This window comes from Apis mellifera, linkage group LG1, assembly GCF_003254395.2.
Source record: "Apis mellifera strain DH4 linkage group LG1, Amel_HAv3.1, whole genome shotgun sequence".
Taxonomy (NCBI): Eukaryota; Metazoa; Arthropoda; class Insecta; order Hymenoptera; family Apidae; genus Apis; species Apis mellifera.
In genome coordinates this window covers 6,480,263-6,504,576 of record NC_037638.1, presented here as the reverse complement: position 1 = coordinate 6,504,576, position 24,314 = coordinate 6,480,263, and the positions used below count along the sequence as shown (strand labels likewise).

Genomic DNA, 24,314 nt, shown 5'->3' with positions numbered 1-24,314 from the left:
TAGTCATTAATGTAATATATTTTAATTGAATGAATAAATATACATGTATTAATTAGGTTACAAATGTCGTAAATTGAATCGATATATGCAAAAAAGGATATGGAAATAAGAAGTCGGTAAATAATATTCGAACAATAGAAGATTCATTATCATCATATTTTATTAGTATCCGGCAATAATGGAATGAAATACTGATGATCATAAAAAAGGTAAAATAATAACTCTTATCCTTATTTCATACATTCACTCAATTATCATTTAATATCAATTATTTTGTAAAATGTTAATTAAGATCATGAATTATTTACAAATGTGTATCGAATCATGATTTTTTTTCGAAGTACAACAAACTTATTTAACAAGTGGTACTTCTAATTTTAGAAAATTTGTTTCATTGTTATCCTATAAACGATATAATGCTCCTGTATATCGTATGGATCACATTTTGAAGAAAATAATAAAAAAATAAAAAACGAGATTATACGAGGAAAAAATTTTGTGTGTGTTTCATTTCATAAATATATGAATAAACAAATATTATAATATCAAATGATATTTCTGCATGAGAATTCGATTAATAAATTTTTATAATAATTAAAAGAGCTTTATTCCTCGTATATTTCGTTCGAAAGTGTCAATTTATTTGCTTATGCTATTAGACATATCACTTTGTCTCGTATTTGTTATAATACTATGCATAGAAAATGATGGTCCGTTACTATTTGTAGTATATGCAACTTCTTCGTGATCATTCTGATATTCAGGATTCTTTAAATTGTTCGAGTTACCTTTCCCACACTTCAAAGCGAATAACATCATTATACCAACAATGAAAAGGCCAAAAATAATGGACATCACTGCAATTGCTGGACCAGAATACTGTTTCAATTCCTCAACATTCGTATAAGAGAGTGCTAATGGATCAGTTTCGCACCAACTGGTCCAAGTATTATTCCAAAGTGTCGGATCCGCTCTAGGATCTCCATCTAAATTACTAGCAGGTATCGCGGTTATTCTGTACTTCATTAGAATTCTTTCCAGAATAGCCATAATCACTGGTCTTCTTTCGGCAAGATTCACCATTTCGCAAGGGTCTTTTTCTATGTTAAAGAGACATGGTGCTGTCATTGGTTCACAAGGGATCTATGGCAAAATTATAGAGAAATTTTTTAAAATTTTATCAAACAGGATTGTTGAAAAAATTTATTATGAACTATATATATATTTTTTTTATTTATTAAAAAAAATAAATATGATGTAAGATAAATTTTTATAAAAAATAATCTGTATTTAATTATAATACTAACTCTATCTTTCTCTTGAACGTTGCATTTTATTTGTGCTTTCCTTCGCAATTCGGAAATATTTTCGACACTGAGTATCTTTTCTTCAAATTTAGTTTCTAATGCAGTATCATATATTTTTATGCTTCTTTTTCTTCTTTCTTTCAATTCCATCGCTTGTTTAGCAGTAATAATACCAGAAATAGCAACACCAGTTTTGCTGTACAATATTTTATAAGGATCGTATTGCGGAGAAATACCTTCGGATGGATCTCCACTTGCTCCAAGCCAATCACTACCAGTTTCCGTTCTACCGATAATGTATTTAAAATTACCTCGTCTGAAAGAAGCATAATCACTAAGATCGTCGATATTCAGCACTACTTCGGATCTGGAACTGACTTTGTTCAACACCAAGGCTGACCAGAGATCAAATCCATCGATGTTACCAAGTTGCTTTCTATTTACTCCTGAAAGATACACGAAGAAAGGAATTTAAATCCCTTTAATGATTTTTTCCTTCCACTTTAATCAAATGCTAGAGTTATTGATGCTTTTAATATTATTTCATTAACCTGCTGCAGATAGAAGTGTAGGAAGCCAATCGGATATAAACATCATTTGATTAGAGACTCTTTTAGATTTCTTGATTAGAGGACTCCAAATAGCCGCAACTCCTCTCGTCCCACCTTCCCATGGACTGTTCTTTATCTGAAAAGTACTCAGATTTTAATCTGTTCAAAATTAATATAAAAATATAATGCGAAAAATATATTTACGCCTCGAAGAGGATAATTGCTGCCCTTGTTATTCAATATACCCTGGCTTGGTGCACCGTTGTCACTCATAAAAAGTACTATACTGTTCTCCAACATGCCGCGATTTCTTAGTGCATCCATTACATCACCGACACTTTGATCCAATTTTGATACAACAGCTTTAAATTAGAGCATTTGAAATTACAAGAAAATGTTATTATAGGATTATATTATATTGTATAAGAAAATTACTTAAAAATAACAAGTAAAATATTATTTTTCAGAGAGATTTTTCAATATTATTTAGGAAATTGCTTATTTTTATTTCTTTTAAAATAGGATATATTTTTTTTTAACATATGATTTTTAACTATTCACTCACCTGCTTGAATTCTTCTTTCAGGATCAAGGATGTACGAAAATTTGGCAATCTCTTCATCCGGTGCTCGAAACAGCTGTTCTTCATTTCCTTTATGAACAGCTAAGTGAGCCAGGTATAGAAACATTGGTCGATCAGTATCGTGTTCATTAATTAATCGTATAGCTTCGTTCGTGAACAGATCTGTAGAATATTTTCCTACTGTGTCCCATGCCACTGTGAGGTTTCGCCTCATGTCAAAACCTTTAAACTCGCTGAATGCCGGATCCTGAGAGAATTAAATATCGTTATATAAAACTTTCTGAATTTATCAATTCAACGTTTTAATTAATTAATTAATAACATAATATATATAATATACAAATTCAAAAGACTAATTTTAAATATATTCACAGGTTCTTGAGTAATATGCGTGTAATAATCCTGAAGACCGTTCCAATATCCAAAATGTGAATCAAATCCACGATAAGTCGGAGTGTATTCTTTCTTAAAATATCCTAAATGCCATTTTCCCACAGCGTGTGTTTTGTATCCTATTTCTCTCAAATACTGTAAAAGTATTAATATTGAATTAGATAAAATTTCTTGTTCAAACAAAAGTAACAATTGCACGTATCTATGCGTTTCATTGTGAACATAAAAATGAAAAAAAGTGGCATGATAGATACGTGAAACATAGATAGTAATAGATACCTCGGGTAAGAGTTTCTCGCTCAAGGGAAGCCCTCGTGGTTCGGTTGGGAAAAGCACAGAGTGTTGCATGCCCAGATGAATTGGATTTTTTCCAGTCATTAAAGCCGATCTGCTTGGCGTGCATAATGCGGGCACGTAATGATTATTTAAGATAATACCATTGTATGCAAGGGCGTCGATGTTGGGCGTGGGGATTTGATCCGATCCGTGAAAACTTACGTCGTTCCAACCCTGTACGAGTGATTATAAATTTAAATTTTTTAACAATTTTAACGAATGAGTTCATTTTTTTTTTTTTTAGTAACGATTATTTTTAGTATTTTTCACTTGTAACAATTTGATAAAAATTTTTACAAAATTTTAATTTCACAAGAATATGAAATGACAACAATACAAATTTGTCAACTTACCAGATCATCGGCGAGAATGATAATGATATGTGGTTTCTGTTTAGTAGTAGTAGATGGTTGGTATTTCGGCTTCGTTTTGGATTCAGTCAAGAAGGATGAGAAAAAAGTCGCAGCCATGCTCGTAGCTATTATCTCCAAGAGGAATAGCACTATTAAAAACTGTGCTATCATGGCAAGATTCATTTCGAAATAAGCTGAAATAACGAAAAAAATTTTAATTCAACAATTAAAATTTTAGTATTTTAGAAATCTTCGTTTTACAAAAAGAATCTCGAAATGACTAATTCAACTAATTCCAATCAAGATTCGATTATTCGTAAATATAAAATTTATTAAAAAATTTTGAATTAAATTAAATTGAATTTAATACCTGAAACTTCTTTTTTTTTTTTATATAAAAGATGCAATTACGTATTAATTTTGTATAAAACGAGCAAAGACATTGAAATATTTTCTTCTAAATACGAATACTTGGAAATCTTGACCAACGTTCTCGATGTCGGAATGGCAAATGAGGTTTTAAATGTTTTCGACAATTATTTTGCCTATAAATAGAGAGCAATAGGTAATATATTTTACAAAGTGGGCTAAATCCTTCTATACCGTTAAGAATCCGTTATCTAATTTGCTTCGAGACACACCTTGAAATTGGTGATGAGTTTAAGACACCATAATTATTTTGTATACTATGAGACAGACAACAAGAAATGGCAATGGAAACGTACAGTAGTCGAGTGAAAAAAAGAAAAAAAATTATATTTGTATATATGTGTCTAGAATTTTACATGTCTAAAATGAATAAAGAAAATTGTGATTTTTCAAGAGGATTTTCAATATTATTAAAAATTCCTTCACCTGCATTGAACGATTTAAAAATCATTTCCTATTTTCGATAAATTGACGATGCTCGCACAAGAACGGATCGAACATAAATAAACAGATAAAAATGAGCCTGGATACGTTCAAAATTAGAAATCTATTACTAATAATTTTCGAATCGTCTATTTTTGTCACAAAAGAATAAGAAAATCCTGTTTAAAGGACTGCTAAAGTGAAACGAACAAGTTTATCGATAAAACAGCACCGTCGAATAACCTCAACAGGTTATTTATCAAAAGATGAAGAAGAAAGGAAGAAAAGTTCTCTTACGTTGATGAAAAAGAAGAGGAACTGTCGCGTATCCTATTATTCGCTGTAAGTTGTCCATTTTTTCCGTTTATGTCCAAACATCTTTCTGTCGAACGGGCTATCCAGCTTCGTCCAAGCGGTCTTTAACAACGCGAGAATCGACTGACTGGGAAACTCGAAACGTGTTGGTTTATTACCACTTTAGATTTTCCGTAAAACGAGCGGCGAGGAGCAAAGGGAGGATTTGGAGCATAACGAAAGTGTTGTGTCTGGGAGAGGAAAATGGAGAAGGCGAGCATGAAAACTCGGTATTATATACATGCGTGAAAATTCTGCGTTCCTTTTAAACCGCTATGTTTTTTATTTGCAAGCGTGAAAATCTATCTCGTGCTATTCATACATATAGATCGAGATATTTAAATACGATCATTTTTCACAACAACAATTGAAATTCTTCTTGAAATTGCTTGTTGTTTGGGATATATTATCTTTTTATTATTCCATCGTTAAAAATATATTATAATAATATAAGTCATTAATAACAATATGAAAAACTTATTTGAAGTTGTTAACGTTAATTAATATTTGTGTATAATATTTATGTATATCGATATAAATATCTCGTTTGTAATTGCAAGAGATATTAGTTCTGTAATTAGATGTACGATCAAATGCATAAGATTAAAATGCCTTTAGAAATAGCGTAGCTATGATTGATCATCTTAAACGTTTTCAAATGTTTTGTACAAAGTGAAACTTGTAATCTCGTGTATAATAATTGAAAAGTTTTTTGCAAATAGAGCGGTTGATTTAAAGGAAACATCGTCGAAAAAAGTTATTAATTCATGAGATCTTTAACGCGTATTCTTGATATGTAAATTATTTCTTTCATTGAAGAAAAAAAGTGGAAAGTAGCAAATGCGATAGTCATTTAATATTTGAATGCATGCAATTTCAATCATCGCTGGAGAAATTTTAAATATGCCTTTGTTATATAATTGAGATATTCATTATAATATAATTTGTATAATTTCTTCTTCTAATAAGTTAATTATATATTTATTTTATTTTGAAGAAAGCATTATTATTACCTAAAAAAGAAATAAAAAAGTTAAAAAATCAAGAAATATTTTATGTTTAAAATAAAATGTTTTATTTTTCTTATTATATTTAAACAAAAATTTAAGAGAATTAAAAGAGGATACTTTAAAAATTAAAGAAAATTAAATAAAATCACTAACTTTTGAATCGACGTTTCGAATCGACTAAAAATTCTTCTTCTTAAAAATTATGTATTGTTGAGAGCGTAACTGGAATTGGAATTTGAAAACTGGTTGGCGCAATATATCAAACATAATTTGAATAATTAGATGGAAAGATAAATAAACCTTCCATCTTCCATCGCAATGGACAATTAAATTTCCAATCAACGTGATGTCGAGATTATCATAAACAGATTTGGTTGGGAAAATCGGTTTGGTAATTGATGTTAATTCTCTTTATTTACATATTTCTCCGTTAATTCTGTGACAATTCGTGTTTTGATTACGATTTAAAAAACATGTAATAAAAATTCCTTTAATTAAATTTATTTTTTGTATAATATATTTCTTACATTATTTATGATGTAAAGATGTTATTTTTCATAAGAAATTCTACACGTAACTGCAACAGATATAAAAAGTATTAGCACATATTAGTTTATTCATAGAATAAACATATGAAGGTTAATTTCTATTAAACATTTTATTAATTGATCAATGTTTTTTTTATAATTAGAAACATTAAACATTAAAAAAAATATTAATAATAGAAATTTTAACATTTTATTTAATCATTGAATTGTATTCAATTAATATTTCATAATAAAAATATGATATACATATAGTACATATAATACGATGAAAAATATTTTTTATATTTTCCTTGTTCTTGTTAATAAAATTGTATGAGCAATAGCAATTTGCAAGATGCACAAGATATTAAGTGCACAAAAGCGTTACATGGAATGTAATCAAACTTTTTGATGAATAATCATGAATATATTCTCGTTTGTGATTACTAGAAAAATTGCATGTCGATTAATATAGGATAATTAGCGTGACTTGCTAATGATTTGCTTAATTTGGTAATTAGTTACCAGGTCATCCTTAAACTTCATGTTTACGATACATATTCAACTGATCGTAAAAAAAAAACGATGAAAAATATTTCCTCCTTGCTTACTCTTTATACGAATATATTACTATGTATGAAAACGCTAAAATAGTGTAAAATGCATGGTTTATAAATGATAAAATGAAAAAAAGGAAAAAAAAAAACGAAATCATATTTACGAAAGGAATAGAAAGGAAAGAAATAATTAGTGATGAAAAAGAAATATACTATAAATGCATACGGAATGCATAAAAAAAATATCGCATTATAATATTTTTTTTAACATGTATGTAGGAAATTTATTGATTAATCAATAAATATCATAAAAGAAAAGAAATGATAAAAAATAAAAATCATTTTGAAATATAAATAATTTTTTATCTGAGAGTTATTAAAAATAAAATAATCTTTATTTTATAATTTATTAATATCAAAATCTTCGTAACGTAAATCATATATTACTTAAATATGTATTATTTTTAGATAATATTATGTAGAATAATATATATATATATGTAATAAATTTAGTATTAATTTTAATATTAATATTAATTCTAATATTAATGATTAATAACTTTATAATTTAATGTATACAATTATTAGATACTAAGTTAACCTATTTTATGAAAGAAATTTTGAATATTTGAATTATAATCTGTAATAAATATAATAAAGTTTTTTTTTTTCGAAGTAATAAATGAATATTACATAAAAGTAATGTTTCATCTATGTGATTAAAATATAATAAATAAAATTAATTTGCATGCAGTAACAATCAAAAGTTAGATTATAAAATTAAATATATGCATATGATAATGCTTTTTATTTATTCAAATAAATACGTTCTTACTTAATTTATATATTGCATTTTTTAAAGATTTTCAACTTCGTGAGATTTTTATCCATTTCATTTGAATTATATATTTTTACATGTAATATATACGAAAAAATAATAATGAATTACATTATTTATTTAAAAATGTGGTTATGTCATAGATGTAATGTACAGTATTATACTTTTACTTTCGTGAAAGGTGAAAAAAAGTTACTTACAAATGTAAAATGAACGTAAAATACATTTTTACTAGACAGTGATTTATTTGAAATAAACACATAAACCAAGTTTGAAAGTGTTGCTTTCTATAGATCACTTTACGTTCCGTAATTTTTTTAATGTAAATAATATATGTTTATTTTGAATAACATTTTTAATGTATAAAATTTTTATTAAATAGCACTATAATATAAACAATAATCTGAATCTCACTAATCGTGAAAAAATGTCGAATCATGTAAATCTAACTAATTTCACTCTGTTCATAATCGATTGTATTAGTCTTTCATCGATTAAATTCGAGAGTTATTTCGATAATCGCATAGTACCAAAAATTTCGTATACTTAACATTACGCATAGGATATATTAAATATTATATTATTTCGTATATTAACGAAAGTAATGAAAAATAATAAATAAAATTAATATAAAAATTAATATCATTTATTATTGAAACTTTTAAACTTAAAATAAAGTATAAAATTGTTATTTTAAATACTTATACTTACATCATATTATTGTGACAGAGAACATCGAATTATACAGGTTATAGCAGGTAAATTTTATGATAATAGATAATTTAATAATAATGAATAATAGTAGTTTATTTTGTTTATTTTAGTAATTTTCATATAGCATAAGTAGTTTTCATTTTCTTAAATAATATATTATATTATTATATATTATATTATATATAATATATAATATATGCAATGCATTGCTATTATAGTGTTTTAAATACTAAGTAATAAGTAAAATAGATGCTTTGTAAATAAATATGGAGCAATGATTAAGGAAGTAGGTAATTAATTTCTCATAAAAAAAGAGTGAAAGTAATAGTATTTTTTTTGTATAATTTCATCAAAGATATTTCAGGACTATGCGCATGTGCATATTTTGCCGCCATATTAGTAATTATAAATAGAGATAATATAAAAAATTTAATATTTTTAATATATTTTATTTATGAATATTATACATACAAAATGCAATTACTAAATATTCCATTAAGGAAACATTTTAATTATTCAAAATATTCAATTTTCACAAAATTATAAGTTCATACTATTATATTAGATATGCACATATGTATATTTGAACACGTATACAATATACGATTACAAGTTTAAAAAATATATTCTAAATATATGTATGTACTCATTTTTAAAAATTAATTATATAAATATATAAAAATATTATTTCGAGATAATCTATTAAATTATAAGCAATTTATAATTAATAAAATGAGATGGAGATAGAATGACAGAACAATACAATAGAAATAAAAGTATTTCAATTCATCTAATGCAAACTTAAATTGTTTATGACTTAAATATAAGCTTCAAAAGATATTTTTGTATATTTTATGTTTGTTTTAAATTTAGAACTGACTCTCCGAAGGTATTTCTTCATAGACGAGACGAAATACGAAAATATAAAAGAAATAAATAAATCTTATTATTCTTTCTAAAAAATAAAATATGTGAAAAATATAAGTATTAATGTTATTTTTAAATAATTAAAATTACAAGATTCTAAAATTGCAAAAATTACTATTTTAAATGATGATTCAAGATACAATAACGTAGTCAATAAAACAAATACAAAGATAAACTTACCTCAGAGCACAATTGAACACTGAATACTTTCTTATTCACTACACTGGTCTAAATGAGACTGCGATTTGTGTAATTCACGCTTAAGTGGTGCGTTTGTGCAACCTCGACAAGAGTTTTTACATTTTGTCCATGATCAATTGCGACTCGAATAGAAATAAAATATCAAAGGCGGTACTACGAACATGAAAAAATTATTTCCGCTTGATGAATTTCTTGTTAACATTTGTATTTTATTTTATTACTTAATTTTGATGAGAAAAATAATAAACTTTTCAAGATTTAAGATGAAAATTTAAAGTAGAAAACTTCTTAAGGTATACAATACTAGGATTTGATAGAAATGGAATATTGATTAAAATGTTAAAATTATATACAAAATATTTAAAAAATATTGAATTTTTATGGAAAATTATTTTCATTTAAAAAGTGAGTTTAATTTAAACTCAGATCATCTTATATATTCAATTAAATAGAAAAATTGCATAGAAAAATTTATGCATCAATTTTAATATGATAGTATAAAACGAGAGATTTTTTTTTTTTCCTGAAAGAATTGTCTCTTAAATCGTAAATTTAAACACTTAAGATTTGATGAATAAGTTCGCGTTTTCGTATTCTATAGAATAACTTTCAAGTGATGCAAACCATCGATGGAATTGATGCAAACCATTTAAATTCATTTCAAAGTGGTATCTTGTTAGAATATTAAGTAGGAACTGCAGCTTTCTGAATAAGTTTATTCCTGTTCCTTCGAATCGACCACTGCATTCGGTGCGATTATAGCGCGAAACTTTTTTGTTTGATCTAGATTGAGAAACTTATAAAGTTCTCGTTCAGCTATTATGCGGTTAATACTAACTTTCATCCAATAACAATAATCTCACGAAATTATAAATCTCAAATGAAATTTCAAAGATTTTATATATTTTTGAAATTGATATTTGTTTTTATATTTTTATATTTGTCTCGCGTTAATGAAAACTTCTCATTAAAACTATCTCAAAGAAAGTAAATAAACTCGGAAATGAGATATTTTAATTTAATTAAATTAAATTATCATTATCTTCATGATACTTTGACCACATAATTTACGTACTTATTAATCAATAAATAACATAATTATAAATTAATATAATCAGATGTTTATAATTTATATGAATTACTTGTAATCTTGTTGATAAAAAATATCATTTTTTTTTTTTTTTATAATTAACACACAGATGTTATTTTTATATATATATATATATTTTTCTGAAATGAAATTAGAATTATGATTATGCAAACATTTAGAATTATAATTATATTTCTATTTTTAATGTTTTAATGTTTTTTATTTTGTAATTATTTCAAAATATTTTTTTAATTTTTTTAATTCTTTCTTTCTTTTTTTTTTTTTTACAATCTTATGTTTTATTAATGTGAATATATTTACATATATACATCAGAAAAAATGTTGATTTGAATTGATATTTGAAGAGATAAAAAAGTGATTCGATTAGTTTTTTTTAGAATCTAATTCATTTTTCTATTTTATCTCGATTTCATGATTTGAATAGAATAGTAAAATATATATAGGAATAAAATTTATATAAAAAGGATTCGACTCTTCATTTTTCAAATCATGTTTTATATATTTTAAATTTAAAGGAATAAATTATTATAAAAATTAAATTAATTTTGTATTTAATATTGTATTGATATAATGGATTTTTTTATCTGATATCCATTAAGAAAATTGTAGACTTATAGGAAAATTTAAAGAATTTTAAATTATCTATTCTTTTTTTTTTTCAAACAATTGATGAAATCTATTTTATATTAACAAATTATCAATTCAACTTTTTCCATTTTCTCTTATGTTATCATTCGTGTTATTTATATTATTTATCAAAATTAATTATAATATTTCCTTTATTAAACTGTATCAATTTACGTATTGCAAATTTTAAACTCGTCGGAATTCAATTTGAAGAGTTAAACGATCCCTATTTTTGCCGTAATTCCAATTCGTGAAAATAGCTAATAGAAAGGATTAAATGAAAAATTCTTTTAATCGCAATTTTTCTGTTTTTTCACATTTATAAAATTAATTTCGATCGAGTATTATTTCGAAATTTTTATTGAAATTTATATATAAAAAAAAAAGAAAGCAATTCTTAACACAATTCTTAAATCTTAGTAAAAAAAAAAAAAATGTGTATTGTAGATCTAGAAACATTTTATGTTTTCAAATTTATACGTGAGAGGAAAGGTAAATGAGGTGACGATACAAGAGACGAGAAAATGTATTATTTATCTAACATTGATAGATCTGAGAAATGACGCGACACGTGAAAAATATTTTTATAAACATCATTCTAGATGGGAGCATTTATATCTATTTATGATCATTTTATTAACGATTTCGCTTCGTGCTGCTATCGCGTGTAAAATTTTAAAAAACTCAATTGAATTAATTGAATAAATTCGCTGATGAATACACTTGCGCGATTAATTAAAAATTAAAACATTATAATTATAAATCACGACTTTCACATTGGGATTGTAGAATTCAACGATTGATTCAGGATTGAAATTAATTCAACGATTTTATCTAGATTACATTAAATTACATATATCATGTTCAAGAAATTGATATAAACAATATAACTAATCGGTCTGATTTCATTTTATCCAAAAAAGAATAAGTAATCTGGAAATATTATAATTAAATATTATAATATATTTATTAAATGTTAATGGATTTTATTAATAATATGAAAATTGAATTATAGTTTTATTTTTTTATTAAGGCCAAGATTATCCCTTTATACATTTTGTCTAAATTTAAATTTTCTAATATTTTGTTTTCAAAAATTCTGAAAAAGTTTTAAACTAATTAATATTAATATCTTTATTTCATTATTATATATTTATTTATAAAATCAATAAAATTGTTATTTGTAATTTTTATTTAAATATATTAATAATTTGTTATTGTGTTATAATTTATAGTAATTTTCTCTTTCATATTTCTAGTAAGATAATAAAATATGAATTCGATTTGATTTCCCTAGATTTTGGTCATCTAGTTTTTTTTATTTATATCACGTAAATGGGCTAGACGAATATATATTGTTATTTTTGTGATAGATACACAAATGGAAATATTCTTACCAAAGATAAGGAATTTTAAATAATCTGAGAAATTTTTAATAGCTAATTTTATTCATTTATTATCATTCATTAATTACACGTGGTACGTATCTTTCAGTACAATTTAATTAATAAATTTATTCGTTGAAATAGATTACATAAATAATTGAATTGAACAGGGAAGAAGAATGATGTATCATTATTAAATCATACTTTTATTTATACATTTTTTTCAATACAATTAATTAATAATATATCGATTTTTTTCTTGATTGAATTAATTTTTCTTTTCGACGTGGCTATTCATATCATTTCCTATCCGCTTTTAACCTCAAATTCTGGCCTATCATTTATGATACTTCCTATAGATAAAATAAAGACAAATTTAAAAATCAATTAGACGTTATTTGATGATGAAGATTAAAAAAAAAATATTTATAAAAGTGATTATAGGCTTACATATTTTTTTATTTGGAAAGAATAAATGGACTCTTATGCGGTATTAAAGTAATTTGTGGAACCTGTAAATATTATTCAGATATCAAGATTGAATGAAAAAATTGAAAAAATTTTGATCATACATATTAAAATTATATACAATGTGATATCATTTTTTCTCCATATAATCGAGAAGTATAAGTATATATCATCGAATTATAATAGTCGATAATCTACACGCAAGTAAGTAGTTTTATAAGAATTTTCCTTTATCTTATTTCCACTTACTTCCACTCTTTCCGGTGTTTCTAGCACGTAAATTACCGCCTCGGCAATATCTATAGCTTCTAATGAATACGTGCAAATATTTTGCTTTGCTCTTTCTTTAATTAAATCATTCGTCATATTCGTCGTTACAAGCCCTGGATTGATACTCTGTAGAAATATAATATTTATATACTATTATATACTAAATATAAAACTATTTATATATATAATTATATAATATTTTAATACTAATATATCAATTATTCAAGGCTGATGTAAAGAATCATTATTTATTATAATGCAGTGATTTAGAATCATTGCATGCCGGCAAAGAATTAAATATCTGTTATATCTATTTTTTAATCGAGATGTAAAGAAAATTGCAAAGATCATTAAGGTATTATATAAGGTATTATTACAAATTATTTATTATAATATATAATAAATAATTAATAATTTGTTAATTCGATGCAATCAAAGAAACGTGAGATTAATTTTATTTAAAATAAATAATAAACGTGTTAAACGATTTAAAGAGAGAGAATGAAAAATAAAAAAAGAATCATTTCTTCGATAAAAAAATTCATTGCTCTTTTTAATTCGATCTTTCGAATTTTTTCATTTAAAAAACATTTAATTTGTTAATAAATAATATACAAACATTCAATTAATTAATAAACATTTATTATTATTATTTTTTTTTGCGAAAGAAGAATTCAATGTTGGATAAAATCGTTGACTTTTGATTCCTTTTTTAATTTTGGCACGAAAGAATGAAGAAAAAAAGAAACGATCATCGTAAAATCATGACTTCGTTCTTACCGTGACTTTGATGTTCAATTTATTCTGAATGATTTCGTGTCGAAGTTCTGAGCTTAAACCCTGCATACCGCTTTTAGTCGTTCCATATAAACCGATTGGTACAAATATAGCGTCGAAGTGAGAACCGGCAATGCTGAAAATCATATATAATGAGAATGGAAAATAATATAACTGAATATATCCTATGAGACGTGATATTTAACATTGAAACAAAATACATGAGAATTTTATGCGTGAGATAAAATTCGAGATAAACCAATCCATTGAAATTGCTTAACAAGATTACCTTGAAATATTGATTATATGACCTTGGGCATCTCGTTTTTTCATAGACAATACAGCTTCTCGTGAGAATATCGCGGGAGCTAGTAAATTAGTATCTAATATGTTACGATAGTCTTCGGTTTTCTGATCTGAAACGTACATTTTATGATATTAAAATATTTCGTTTTCTTCGCAATTGGGAACATTATTTCGAGCTATGAGTCGAGAACGAGTGACAATTTTTTACATTTCATTTTGTTTGTCTGCATAATAGTTCTTTTTAAAATAAAAAACGTGTCTTATATTCTGTTTCTTTTTTTTTTTTTTTTTTTTGATATATATGCGTATCAAAATCGCGCAATAATAGATATCTATAATCTGTTTTCAAAAATAAATTTTTGCAGAAATAATAAACGATAAATTTATTTTAAGGTATTAAAATATAATTTTCACGTTTATGTATTTAATATGTACAATTTAAGTGATTATTGTTATGTATAATGCAATAATTATATATATATATATAATATTTATAAATAATTACATATATAATGCAATCATTACAGATTATATATAGATAAGATTATAAAGAGATAATACAACAATAAAATGTTGTAACTTCGTAAAGTTATCATTTAATAGACTAATAAAAAAAACTGATAAATAATAGATTTATTTAATTTAGATAAAGAAATCATTTTTTAATGTAACTCGAATAGGATCATAGATCGATTCGATAAATTTCGAAAAATTAGAAAAAAGTTAGGTAAAAACATTAAATTTATATTGCATTTATTATACAAGGATGCTTTTTGTGATTGAAAACTAACCAGAACACACGAATTCCAATTTCAATATTAAAATAAAATAATATAATTATAATTACTTGTATTTAATTTAAAAAGAAATGTATATTTTTATCCTTTCTATATATAAAAAAAAAAAAAATAGATAAATGATAAATTACAGGAATAAAATTGATTTATCATTACTCTTCGATGAATGATTTATTACTTGAAAGAAATAAAAGGTAAATGATATTACCTTTTTAATAATAATCTGAGAAAAATGAATAATAGATTGATAGCTGTATTTACCAATGAAAAAACCGGTGTGAAAGATAGCGGCGTTGTTCACTAAAATGTCAATGCCCTTAAATTTCTTCTCGATCCACTGGAACACGTTCAGGATATCCTCTTCCCTCGTGACGTCGCATTTAACCGGGAAAAACTTATCATTCCTCCCGATCTCCTCCCCAATTTTCTCCAATCTTTCCATATTCCTTGCAACACCGACCACGTTAACGCCATTCTTCACCAAAATCTTGGCTATCTCGGCACCGATGCCACTACTGGCACCGGTTACCATCGCTACCTTTCCACGCCAACGATTCATCTTTTCTATTACCTACTACTCGACAAATTGACTGCGCATGAAATCTTGCGCTCTTTTATACGAACAAACTGCGCATTCTTCGTTGATAATTTTAAATTACATAAACTAATATCTATATGTAGATATACAGATATGTATAAATATATATATATATGTATACATATATCATGAAATGAATTTCAATAGATTGAAAATAAAATAGAAAAATTAATTATATATTATAATTTATGCATTATATATCAATTTTATTTATTAAGTTTGGATAAAAACCAATGTTCGAGAGCGAGAATGAGTTTCTGTTACCCGTCGAGGAAAATGTTACCGAATATGTTATATAATGTTATATAATGCTAATGTAAAAATTTATTATTATACGACTATTTTATTAATGTTTTATTAAATTATATTAATACACCGATAATGATTAATTCTGGTTTGAAAAATTGATTAATTAATATTAATATTATTTAATAATATTGTTGTTTAAAATCTTATAGAATAGGAGGAAATGGATGAATATTCTTACCCATTATAGTTTTCCTGTAACTTTAATTGTTCATAAATTGTTTAATATGGATATAAGTAGAGATGTAAAAATATCGATACTTTTATTTTTTTTTTCGTAACGAAATAAGATTTTTTATACAATCATACTCATATTCTTTCGAAATAAAATTTTCGGACCTAATATAATCGTTATTCAATTATTCGTATCAATTATTATACACTCAATGATGGAATTATAACCTGTATGTTGTATACTTATTATTTTTTATTTTCCATCTATTTTTATTTATATATATGATAATATATATTTCAACCTTGAATGTCATTCATATTTTATTATATGTCGTTGTATATCATTATGATATATATATAAGTATAATGTATATAATAAGATGTTAAATATTTTTTGCAATTTTATTATTCATCGATTTATCATGAATATTAACTATTTTAATTTGTATTGTAAGTATATATATATTGGTATAGATTTCCAAACAAATTTTAAAATAAATTTCACTAAATCGTGCTTGTTATTCTTAATTATTCGATTACAATTGAACGAATTTTTCTCGACTCGGCAAGATCAAAAGATCTAAATTAAAATTAAAAATTCTTCTGGTTTCAAGATTAAAATATAAAATTTTAAATCAAGAGAATTTCAAGGTAACACATTTCTATTGTCAAATTCTGTTAATTTAACGAGCGTATATTTATAAAATATGGACTCAGACTGCGTATAAATCATACTAAATTTTGAATTAAAATTTTGATAGTCTAGGAAATAGCTATCATAAATTAATCGTGATTATTTCGCGTGATTGATTGATTGGACGTTTAAATTTCAAAATTAAATTTTCAACGAAAATTCGTATTAAGTTAAAAGATTTTTAAAAATTTTGGTAAGTTTATTATTAAAAAATAAAAAGGGAAAAAGTCAAATCAATAAAATAAAAAAAAAAAGTAACATATACGTTAATTCTTCTTTTATCATTCAAATACTAAAATATTTTATTTTTTTTATTTTTTATGTTCAATACATTATGTTCAATAATCTAATTCTAATATAGTCATAAAAAAATAGATATTGAAATTTTCAGGTAAGACATAAAAACAATTTTTGTATTCATACACTTATCTTTCCTTCTAACTCTTAATATTGATTTATTATTGTGGAACTGTCATTATATTTACTTACTTTTGAAATTCCAATGATAATCCATATTTCCAATGAAAAACATGATAATCATTCACAATGTAACCGTTCACAAAATTTGTTCTAATTCTTAGAAAAAACATAGATAATATAGATAATAATATAGATAAAAATATATTTTATATAGAAAGAACAAAAACTCGAAAACAAATTCATTTCAATGTTGGATATCTTCAATAATATAGTTTAATCATATGGTGTATCACATAAGTATTGTGTGATATATATATATAACACTTTTTACATATGCAATATTACTGCAATAATATAAAAAATTAACAGTTAATTAGTTAATTTTCTAAAGAAAAGAAAAATGATTAAAAAAAATTATTTTTTTTATAATTACTATACATATAGAAACATCTTTAGTATATAAACCAAATTTCAAAAAATTTCTAAAAGGATCCATAATCTATATTCTTAATATTTATGGATATTTGAATTATTAAAAAATATCACGTTATTTTTCATTCTTAAATGATTTTATTATTTTTAACATTACGAAATAGATTATGCTTTGAGACATGTCTTATCATATTCATATAAGAGACGCTCAAGTTCTGCAACTCGATTTACATCAGTGTAAGTACGTCTCCATTCATAGATACTAAATTCTTATTCTTTTATTATATTTTTATGCATTTTATATATTTTATATATTATGTATTTATTTGAGATGTTTGAACTAAAATTTAAATTATGTTTAAAACAAGAAAAAAAGATTTATATATTTTTAAGAAACAATTGATAAATCATTTAATTTTTTAATATTGAAGAAAAATCTTTGATTCTATAAAAATGAGTTGATAGGAATAATTAAAAATAAATACTAAATAATATTAAGAAAAATTAAATTATTATAACATTTATTTATTATACGAAATCATTGTCAAAATTATTTCATATGCATCAAAAAAGATTAATTTAAAAATAATTAAATTAAGAATTGTTTTAATCAAAATTTTTCTTGCAATTTATAAAAAGAGTTTTTATTTAATAAAACAGTAATTCAAATTGCTGAATGAAAATAATAATTTCAAATTTAATCGAAAAAAAAGATTATATCAGCATATAAAATTTATATACCTGATATAAATGATAAATGACAAATGAGATATTTAAAAAGAAAATAAAAGAGAAAAACTTTAAATTAGATTTTATTGTATACAAAGTTATAATCGTTTTATGGATTTATTTAATGATTAATTAATCAAAATATAAAATCAATTTTTTGTGAATGAATTAATATATGTAAAAGTATTTTTTTTCAGTTATTTTTTCAGTTATTCTGATTTCCTTAGATTTTGATTACGTGATTTTATTTATATTACATACAAACATTTTACATAAATTATATATATATATTACAATTGCAAAAATAAGTATTATTATTAAAGACAATCTGTCATTATTTAATGATACATATAATTTTTTAGCTTAATTAATAAATTTATAATATATACAAATAAAATTTCAATCAAAAAAAATAACAAGCAATTTAATATAAATCAAATCCTGTTTGTGTTTATTTACAATATATGTTGTATGTCATATTCTTTCATGTTAATATTCTTTTCTTCAATATGATTAAATTATTAATTTTTTTCTTCAGATTTATTTGACATTTTTGAAAGAATCTGGAAAAATCAAAATTATTTTCATTAATTATATATATTCAACGATTTTACAAAAATTTTAAAGATATAATACTTACTTCTACTGCAAGTTTCGGAATGAATGACTCATGATGTGGTATTAGCGTGATTTGTGGAATCTGTAAATATTATTTGTGTATTAAGATTATCAATGTAATTAATAAAATTTATATTCATATTATATCTTTGCATTTTTCTGTATATTTACAATCAGACAATTTATGCTCAATTATTAAAAAAAAAAATTAAAATTCAACAATTTATATGAATTGTCAAGAAGAAAAATTTTCAAGAGAAGAATAGACTATATAAATTATTTTATATATATATATATATATTTATTCAATATTTGTATTTCACACATAATTTAAAATATAAATGAAGGAAAATCCTCATTTTTTATAATTATTTCTTATATTTTTAATAATTTACAATTATTTAATCCTTATTAATTGATTAATAAAATATCAATTTGATTCTTTTCAACAGAATAGAATAAATACAGATAAAAAGAAAAAATTAATATTATTTGATATAAAAAAAAAATTTAGATCAAACAGAATTAAAATAAAAATATAAGCAAAAATTATAGATATTTTTGTTACATTTATTACAAAAATATTTCAAAATTATATTATATTTGGTTTTATTGAAATTTCATATAATTTATTCTACTTACTTCTATTCTTATTGGTGTTCCTAACGTATAAATTACTGCATCCGCGATATCTTCAGGTAACAAAATAAATTTTGGCATATTAATATTAATTTTTCCAAGCACATTTGTTATCATATCCGTTACCACTGTTCCTGGTGCAATATTCTGAAATATAAAATATATTATAATCATATTGGAAATATAAAAATTTAATACAAATGTTCGTGATGAATAAATTATATTATAACAAAAATTTGAAAATTTGTCAATCGTATGAAAATTGATTGGATTCGACGTTCAAAATTATATTTACGTTTCAAAGTAATACCTTATCTTAATCGATTTTTTTTCAATCGTTCCCAAATGTGTTTCTAAATACCGATTAACAAATCATATTTGTTACATTTGCAATTACAATGTACAATGAAATATTTATATTTATAGTATATTCGTTATGAAAAAAAATGTAATAATTTTTTGTGTTATACAATTTATTATAAATTTAGATAAATACATTTAATTTAAAATAGAGCAATTATAAATAGAACAGCTAATTACTCGTTTCTGAAAATAATTGGACAAATATTTTTTTCAATAATAATTAATGAAGAAATTAACAAAAAAAAACATAATTAATGAATAAAATAAAATTTCTCAATCTTAATATTGAAATAAATTTTTAAAATTTTACTAAAAAACTCTAATAACAGAAAATAAATTGTATAGTAAGAAATTTTTTACAACAAATATTTTTCAATAAAAAATTCTTCCATTTGTTTTATAATAATCGGATAATTATATATTATATGTTCATATCTGAAAGTGTCCAAGAAGCAAAGATTAAATCAAATCAAATTGATTGTTGATTGATATGGATAAATCATAATTTCTTACCGTGACTTTAATATTCAATTCTTTCACAATGATTTCATTTCGAAGTTCCGTGCCTAAAGTGCATAGACCACTTTTAGATGCGCCATACATGCCCAATGGTACAAAAATGGCATCGAGATGAGATTCAGATATACTATAAGTCAATACAAATGTAAATGAAATTAAAATTTTTTATTATAAAGATTGACTAATATTTGATTTATATATATTAAAAAAAAGTAAAAACGATAAGTAGAAAATAAAAATGATGATCAGACAATATATTTTTCATATGATTGGAATATCACGAATATGTACAATACAAATGATACAATACAATACAATAAAAATGATTGTACTTTCCATTTTTATATATAAATTATCATATAAAAATAAATTACATATTAATAAAGAATCATTATAAATTAATCAATAATGTTTATAATAATGAGTTTTAAACTTTATTTACATTTGATTTAAAATCAAACAGTATTATGAATGAAGATTTAATAAATAAGTATAATTTTTATAAATAATTAACTATGATAGAGTTTAAGTATGAATGCGTAAAGAATGTTACTTATAAAATAAACTTAAAACTTCAAACAAAAGATGAAAAGATTACTAACCTAGATATATTGATTATATGCCCTTGTGCATTTCGTTTCTTGATAGACGATATAATTTCTCGTGAAAAAATTGCTGGTGCCAATAAATTAGTATCCAAGACGCTACGATAATCCTCAGTTTTTTGGTCTAAAAATAAATTCCGCATAAAAAAAAAATTATTTTTTTGTTATAATTATTTACATATCATGTACATATTATTGTAAAAAAAAAAATACAAATAATTGTAAATTTCTTTGGAAATCTTTTTTTAAATATATCTTCTTTATATTTATATTTATTATTATTTTTAAATTATATAATCATCAAATTATTCATTTGTAATTAAATATAATGGAAATTTTAAATGTACACATATAAATAAAAATTCGCACACGTTAATACGTATGCAAGTGCAACTGGTAGATAAAAATGAAGGCCATGGCAATTACGGTCAACAACCGCTACAAAACAACTTCAATGAAAGTTCCTTCCTTCGAGTTGAGGAAAATGAATGTACTCATGTACGGACCGTTTTATAATAAGCAATATAATCATCAAAAAATATTTGTGAAAAGATAAATTTTAAATTGACAGATAATTTTTTGAATTTTATTCGACGTTTTATTTCTTTTTTTTTTTAATTCATATATTCTTTTGGATAAAGCTTAGGTTTAAAAATAGTCAATCATATATTAAAGTTGGAGATTGCTTGAGATTCTGTTGTTACATAAATTTAAAAAAAAACTAAATAACTTTATAATATAAAATTATAACATAGCATTTGGTAAGTCGCATTTAAATAAAACGAACATTTTGATTTGTTATTTAAAGAAAATATGAGTTTATGAAATAACAAAAGAGAGAAATTATATATTACGAAATATTTTGAAGCAACAGGTTGCATGTAGAAAAGAATATCTGAAACAGTTGTCTAGAAACATATAATCAAAAAAAAAAAAAATAACATATGATTATTACATCATTATACAACAGATGATTTTTCTTTTTTTGACAAGATTATTAAAAAAATTGTTACATAAATATTATTATGTAATTAATACTAAATTATAAATTAATATTATTTAAATCAACAAAATAATTGTAGAAGATATAATAAAAATATATGTGATTTATAAATTATAAGTGATGTATATCCTATTATGGATAAAATTTAATAAATTTGTAGTAATATCAAATTTTTATGTATTATATTTATTTTTTATTGTATATATTTTTAATTCTTTCGTAAACTATATGATTGCTCGATTTATAAAGGAAAAGATTATATAATTTTCTTATATGATCACATTTATCATCGTCACTTAACTCTACTTAAATAAACTATCATTTAATTATAAAATTTATCTAATAAATTCTGAAAATAAAGCCGATATTTTATTCATCTAAAATAGATCTATTTTATATTTCTATTTCATATTTCTATTTAATCAATTATATCAATTTTGCAAAACGTAATAACTTTATTTCAAAAATAACTATGATACTTTGCTTTCCATAATACATGTAAATCGCACATAAAGTTTATAAGTATAAATTTATGTATGGATTGTTTCACTAGAAATCAACTTCTTTGAAATATAAATATATATTTAAAAAAAAAGTGAAAAAATGTAATTATATCATATTTGAGAATAGATTTTAAATCAATTATAAATCGATAATTACCAATCAAAGCATTGAATCGTATGATGCCAGCATTGTTTATCAAAATATCAGCACCTCCCAATTCATTTTCAACCCATTTGCACGCTTTCAAAATGTCTTCTTCTTTTGTAACGTCACATTTAATTGGGAAAAATTTATCTCTTCCTAATTCGTCCGCGAGTTTTTCCAGTTTCTCTATATTTCTTGCCAGACCGACCACTTTGATATCGTGGCTTGGCAATGCTCTGGCTATCGCTGCACCGATACCAGCACTCGCTCCCGTCACGATCGCTACTTTTCCACGCCAACGATGCATCTTCCTATCATACAACACACTGACTACGCAGATCAAATTTTCTCTTCTTTTATAACCATTCAACCTGGCGTTATATAGTCACGAATGCTAGTGCTCGGAGTAAAGTTACTAAGAAATGGAGTGGGGAGAGTGTAAGTCTTACTGGATCGCCGTTCTGCCAATTGTTGATCAGCATTTTCATACACGGATTACTAAATGTTAAATATTAATATATGAGACAAATTTGATTGAGAAAAATCGATTTAACAAAAGTTTTTCTCCAAAAAAAATGCAAAAAATGCAAAATCGTCAATTAAGATTTATTTGTTATATTATAAATAAAAGAATTTGAACTAAATGAAGCAAAAAAAAATAAAATTATGAAATGAAATCATTATCAATTTTTTAATTTTGTATGAATATTTCAAATAAATATTTTTTTGCAACAAATTTTTTATCATTTTTTACAACAAAATTAAGATAGTAAATTTATAAATTAATTGCAAAATAAGAAAATGTTGCACAATATATATAATAAATAACATTTTCTTATCTATTATGGAATTGATAACGCTTGTTAAAAAAATTAAAAGATAAAAAATCGAGATATTTTTATAATAAATATATGTATAATAAAATTATATGTATAAATTTATATATAAATTTATATTTTTAAGAACTTAAATATGACTTGATACAATAACTTGTAGTTATTGTAAAAAAAAAGAATAATTAAAATTTCAACGATTAATGATTTTTTTTTAAATTAATTTTAAAATTGATGAATCTTAAAAATTAATTTATCATTAATTTTTATAAAACATACTTCCGCGGATAATTTAATTAATTTTAATATTGCATTGAATTTTATAATTTATTTACTTTTTTTTCAAATTTAAATAAAAGATAATTATAAAATTTTCGATGATTTTTCGTTTTTCATCATTATCAACTCAATTGTTCAACTTAATGTAAATGCGCCTTATTTTTACTTGATCGTTTGATCGAAAGTTGACAAATATAAACACAGTTCGTA

The 24,314-nt window shown here is 23.4% G+C and overlaps 3 protein-coding genes across 5 annotated transcripts; all 3 read right to left on the bottom strand.

Moving 5' to 3' along the window:
• Window positions 1–137: 137 nt before the first annotated feature.
• Window positions 138–9,597, bottom strand: LOC412829 (arylsulfatase B). 3 transcript variants are annotated; one of them, XM_006563227.3, is made up of 9 exons: window positions 9,483–9,597; window positions 3,524–3,717; window positions 3,114–3,344; window positions 2,814–2,969; window positions 2,424–2,688; window positions 2,063–2,220; window positions 1,859–1,994; window positions 1,308–1,753; window positions 138–1,143 (listed from the first exon to the last, which is right to left on the bottom strand). In XM_006563227.3, the coding sequence occupies exons 2-9, from the start codon at window positions 3,704–3,706 to the stop codon at window positions 640–642; spliced, it is 2,079 nt and encodes a 692-aa protein (XP_006563290.2). In that variant the 5' UTR covers window positions 3,707–3,717; window positions 9,483–9,597; the 3' UTR covers window positions 138–639. The 3 variants fall into 3 exon arrangements, with proteins under 3 accessions (XP_006563290.2, XP_396281.5, XP_016768810.2); XM_396281.7 differs by lacking the exon at window positions 9,483–9,597 and adding an exon at window positions 4,673–5,006; XM_016913321.2 differs by lacking the exon at window positions 9,483–9,597 and adding an exon at window positions 3,894–4,252.
• A 3,246-nt stretch (window positions 9,598–12,843) lies between these two features.
• On the bottom strand, window positions 12,844–15,845 carry LOC724721 (farnesol dehydrogenase). The gene is made up of 6 exons (XM_001120613.5): window positions 15,506–15,845; window positions 14,431–14,557; window positions 14,145–14,277; window positions 13,344–13,490; window positions 13,077–13,138; window positions 12,844–12,979 (listed from the first exon to the last, which is right to left on the bottom strand). Exons 1-5 carry the CDS (start codon window positions 15,801–15,803, stop codon window positions 13,085–13,087), a joined length of 759 nt encoding a protein of 252 aa, XP_001120613.2. The 5' UTR covers window positions 15,804–15,845; the 3' UTR covers window positions 12,844–12,979; window positions 13,077–13,084.
• Window positions 15,846–18,994: 3,149 nt separating this feature from the next.
• On the bottom strand, window positions 18,995–23,357 carry LOC412458 (farnesol dehydrogenase). Its single transcript, XM_026443298.1, has 6 exons — window positions 23,005–23,357; window positions 21,339–21,465; window positions 20,731–20,863; window positions 19,858–20,001; window positions 19,238–19,297; window positions 18,995–19,160 (listed from the first exon to the last, which is right to left on the bottom strand). Exons 1-6 carry the CDS (start codon window positions 23,297–23,299, stop codon window positions 19,119–19,121), a joined length of 801 nt encoding a protein of 266 aa, XP_026299083.1. The 5' UTR covers window positions 23,300–23,357; the 3' UTR covers window positions 18,995–19,118.
• Between the last annotated feature and the right edge of the window lie 957 nt (window positions 23,358–24,314).

Coding starts and splice junctions, on each gene's coding strand:
- LOC412829 (XM_396281.7), bottom strand. CDS start 4,730: ATGGACAACTTACAGCGAATAATAGGATACGCGACAGTTCCTCTTCTT. Junction 2,689..2,813: donor CGCATATTACTCAAGAACCT/GTGAATATATTT, acceptor TAATTCTCTCAG/GATCCGGCATTCAGCGAGTT. Junction 1,144..1,307: donor ACGTTCAAGAGAAAGATAGA/GTTAGTATTATA, acceptor ATTTTGCCATAG/ATCCCTTGTGAACCAATGAC.
- LOC724721 (XM_001120613.5), bottom strand. CDS start 15,803: ATGAATCGTTGGCGTGGAAAGGTAGCGATGGTAACCGGTGCCAGTAGT. Junction 14,558..15,505: donor TCACACCGGTTTTTTCATTG/GTAAATACAGCT, acceptor TGTACGTTTCAG/ATCAGAAAACCGAAGACTAT. Junction 13,139..13,343: donor AAACACCGGAAAGAGTGGAA/GTAAGTGGAAAT, acceptor TAATATTTACAG/GTTCCACAAATTACTTTAAT.
- LOC412458 (XM_026443298.1), bottom strand. CDS start 23,299: ATGCATCGTTGGCGTGGAAAAGTAGCGATCGTGACGGGAGCGAGTGCT. Junction 21,466..23,004: donor ACGATTCAATGCTTTGATTG/GTAATTATCGAT, acceptor ATTTATTTTTAG/ACCAAAAAACTGAGGATTAT. Junction 20,002..20,730: donor AATTGAATATTAAAGTCACG/GTAAGAAATTAT, acceptor TTTATATTTCAG/AATATTGCACCAGGAACAGT.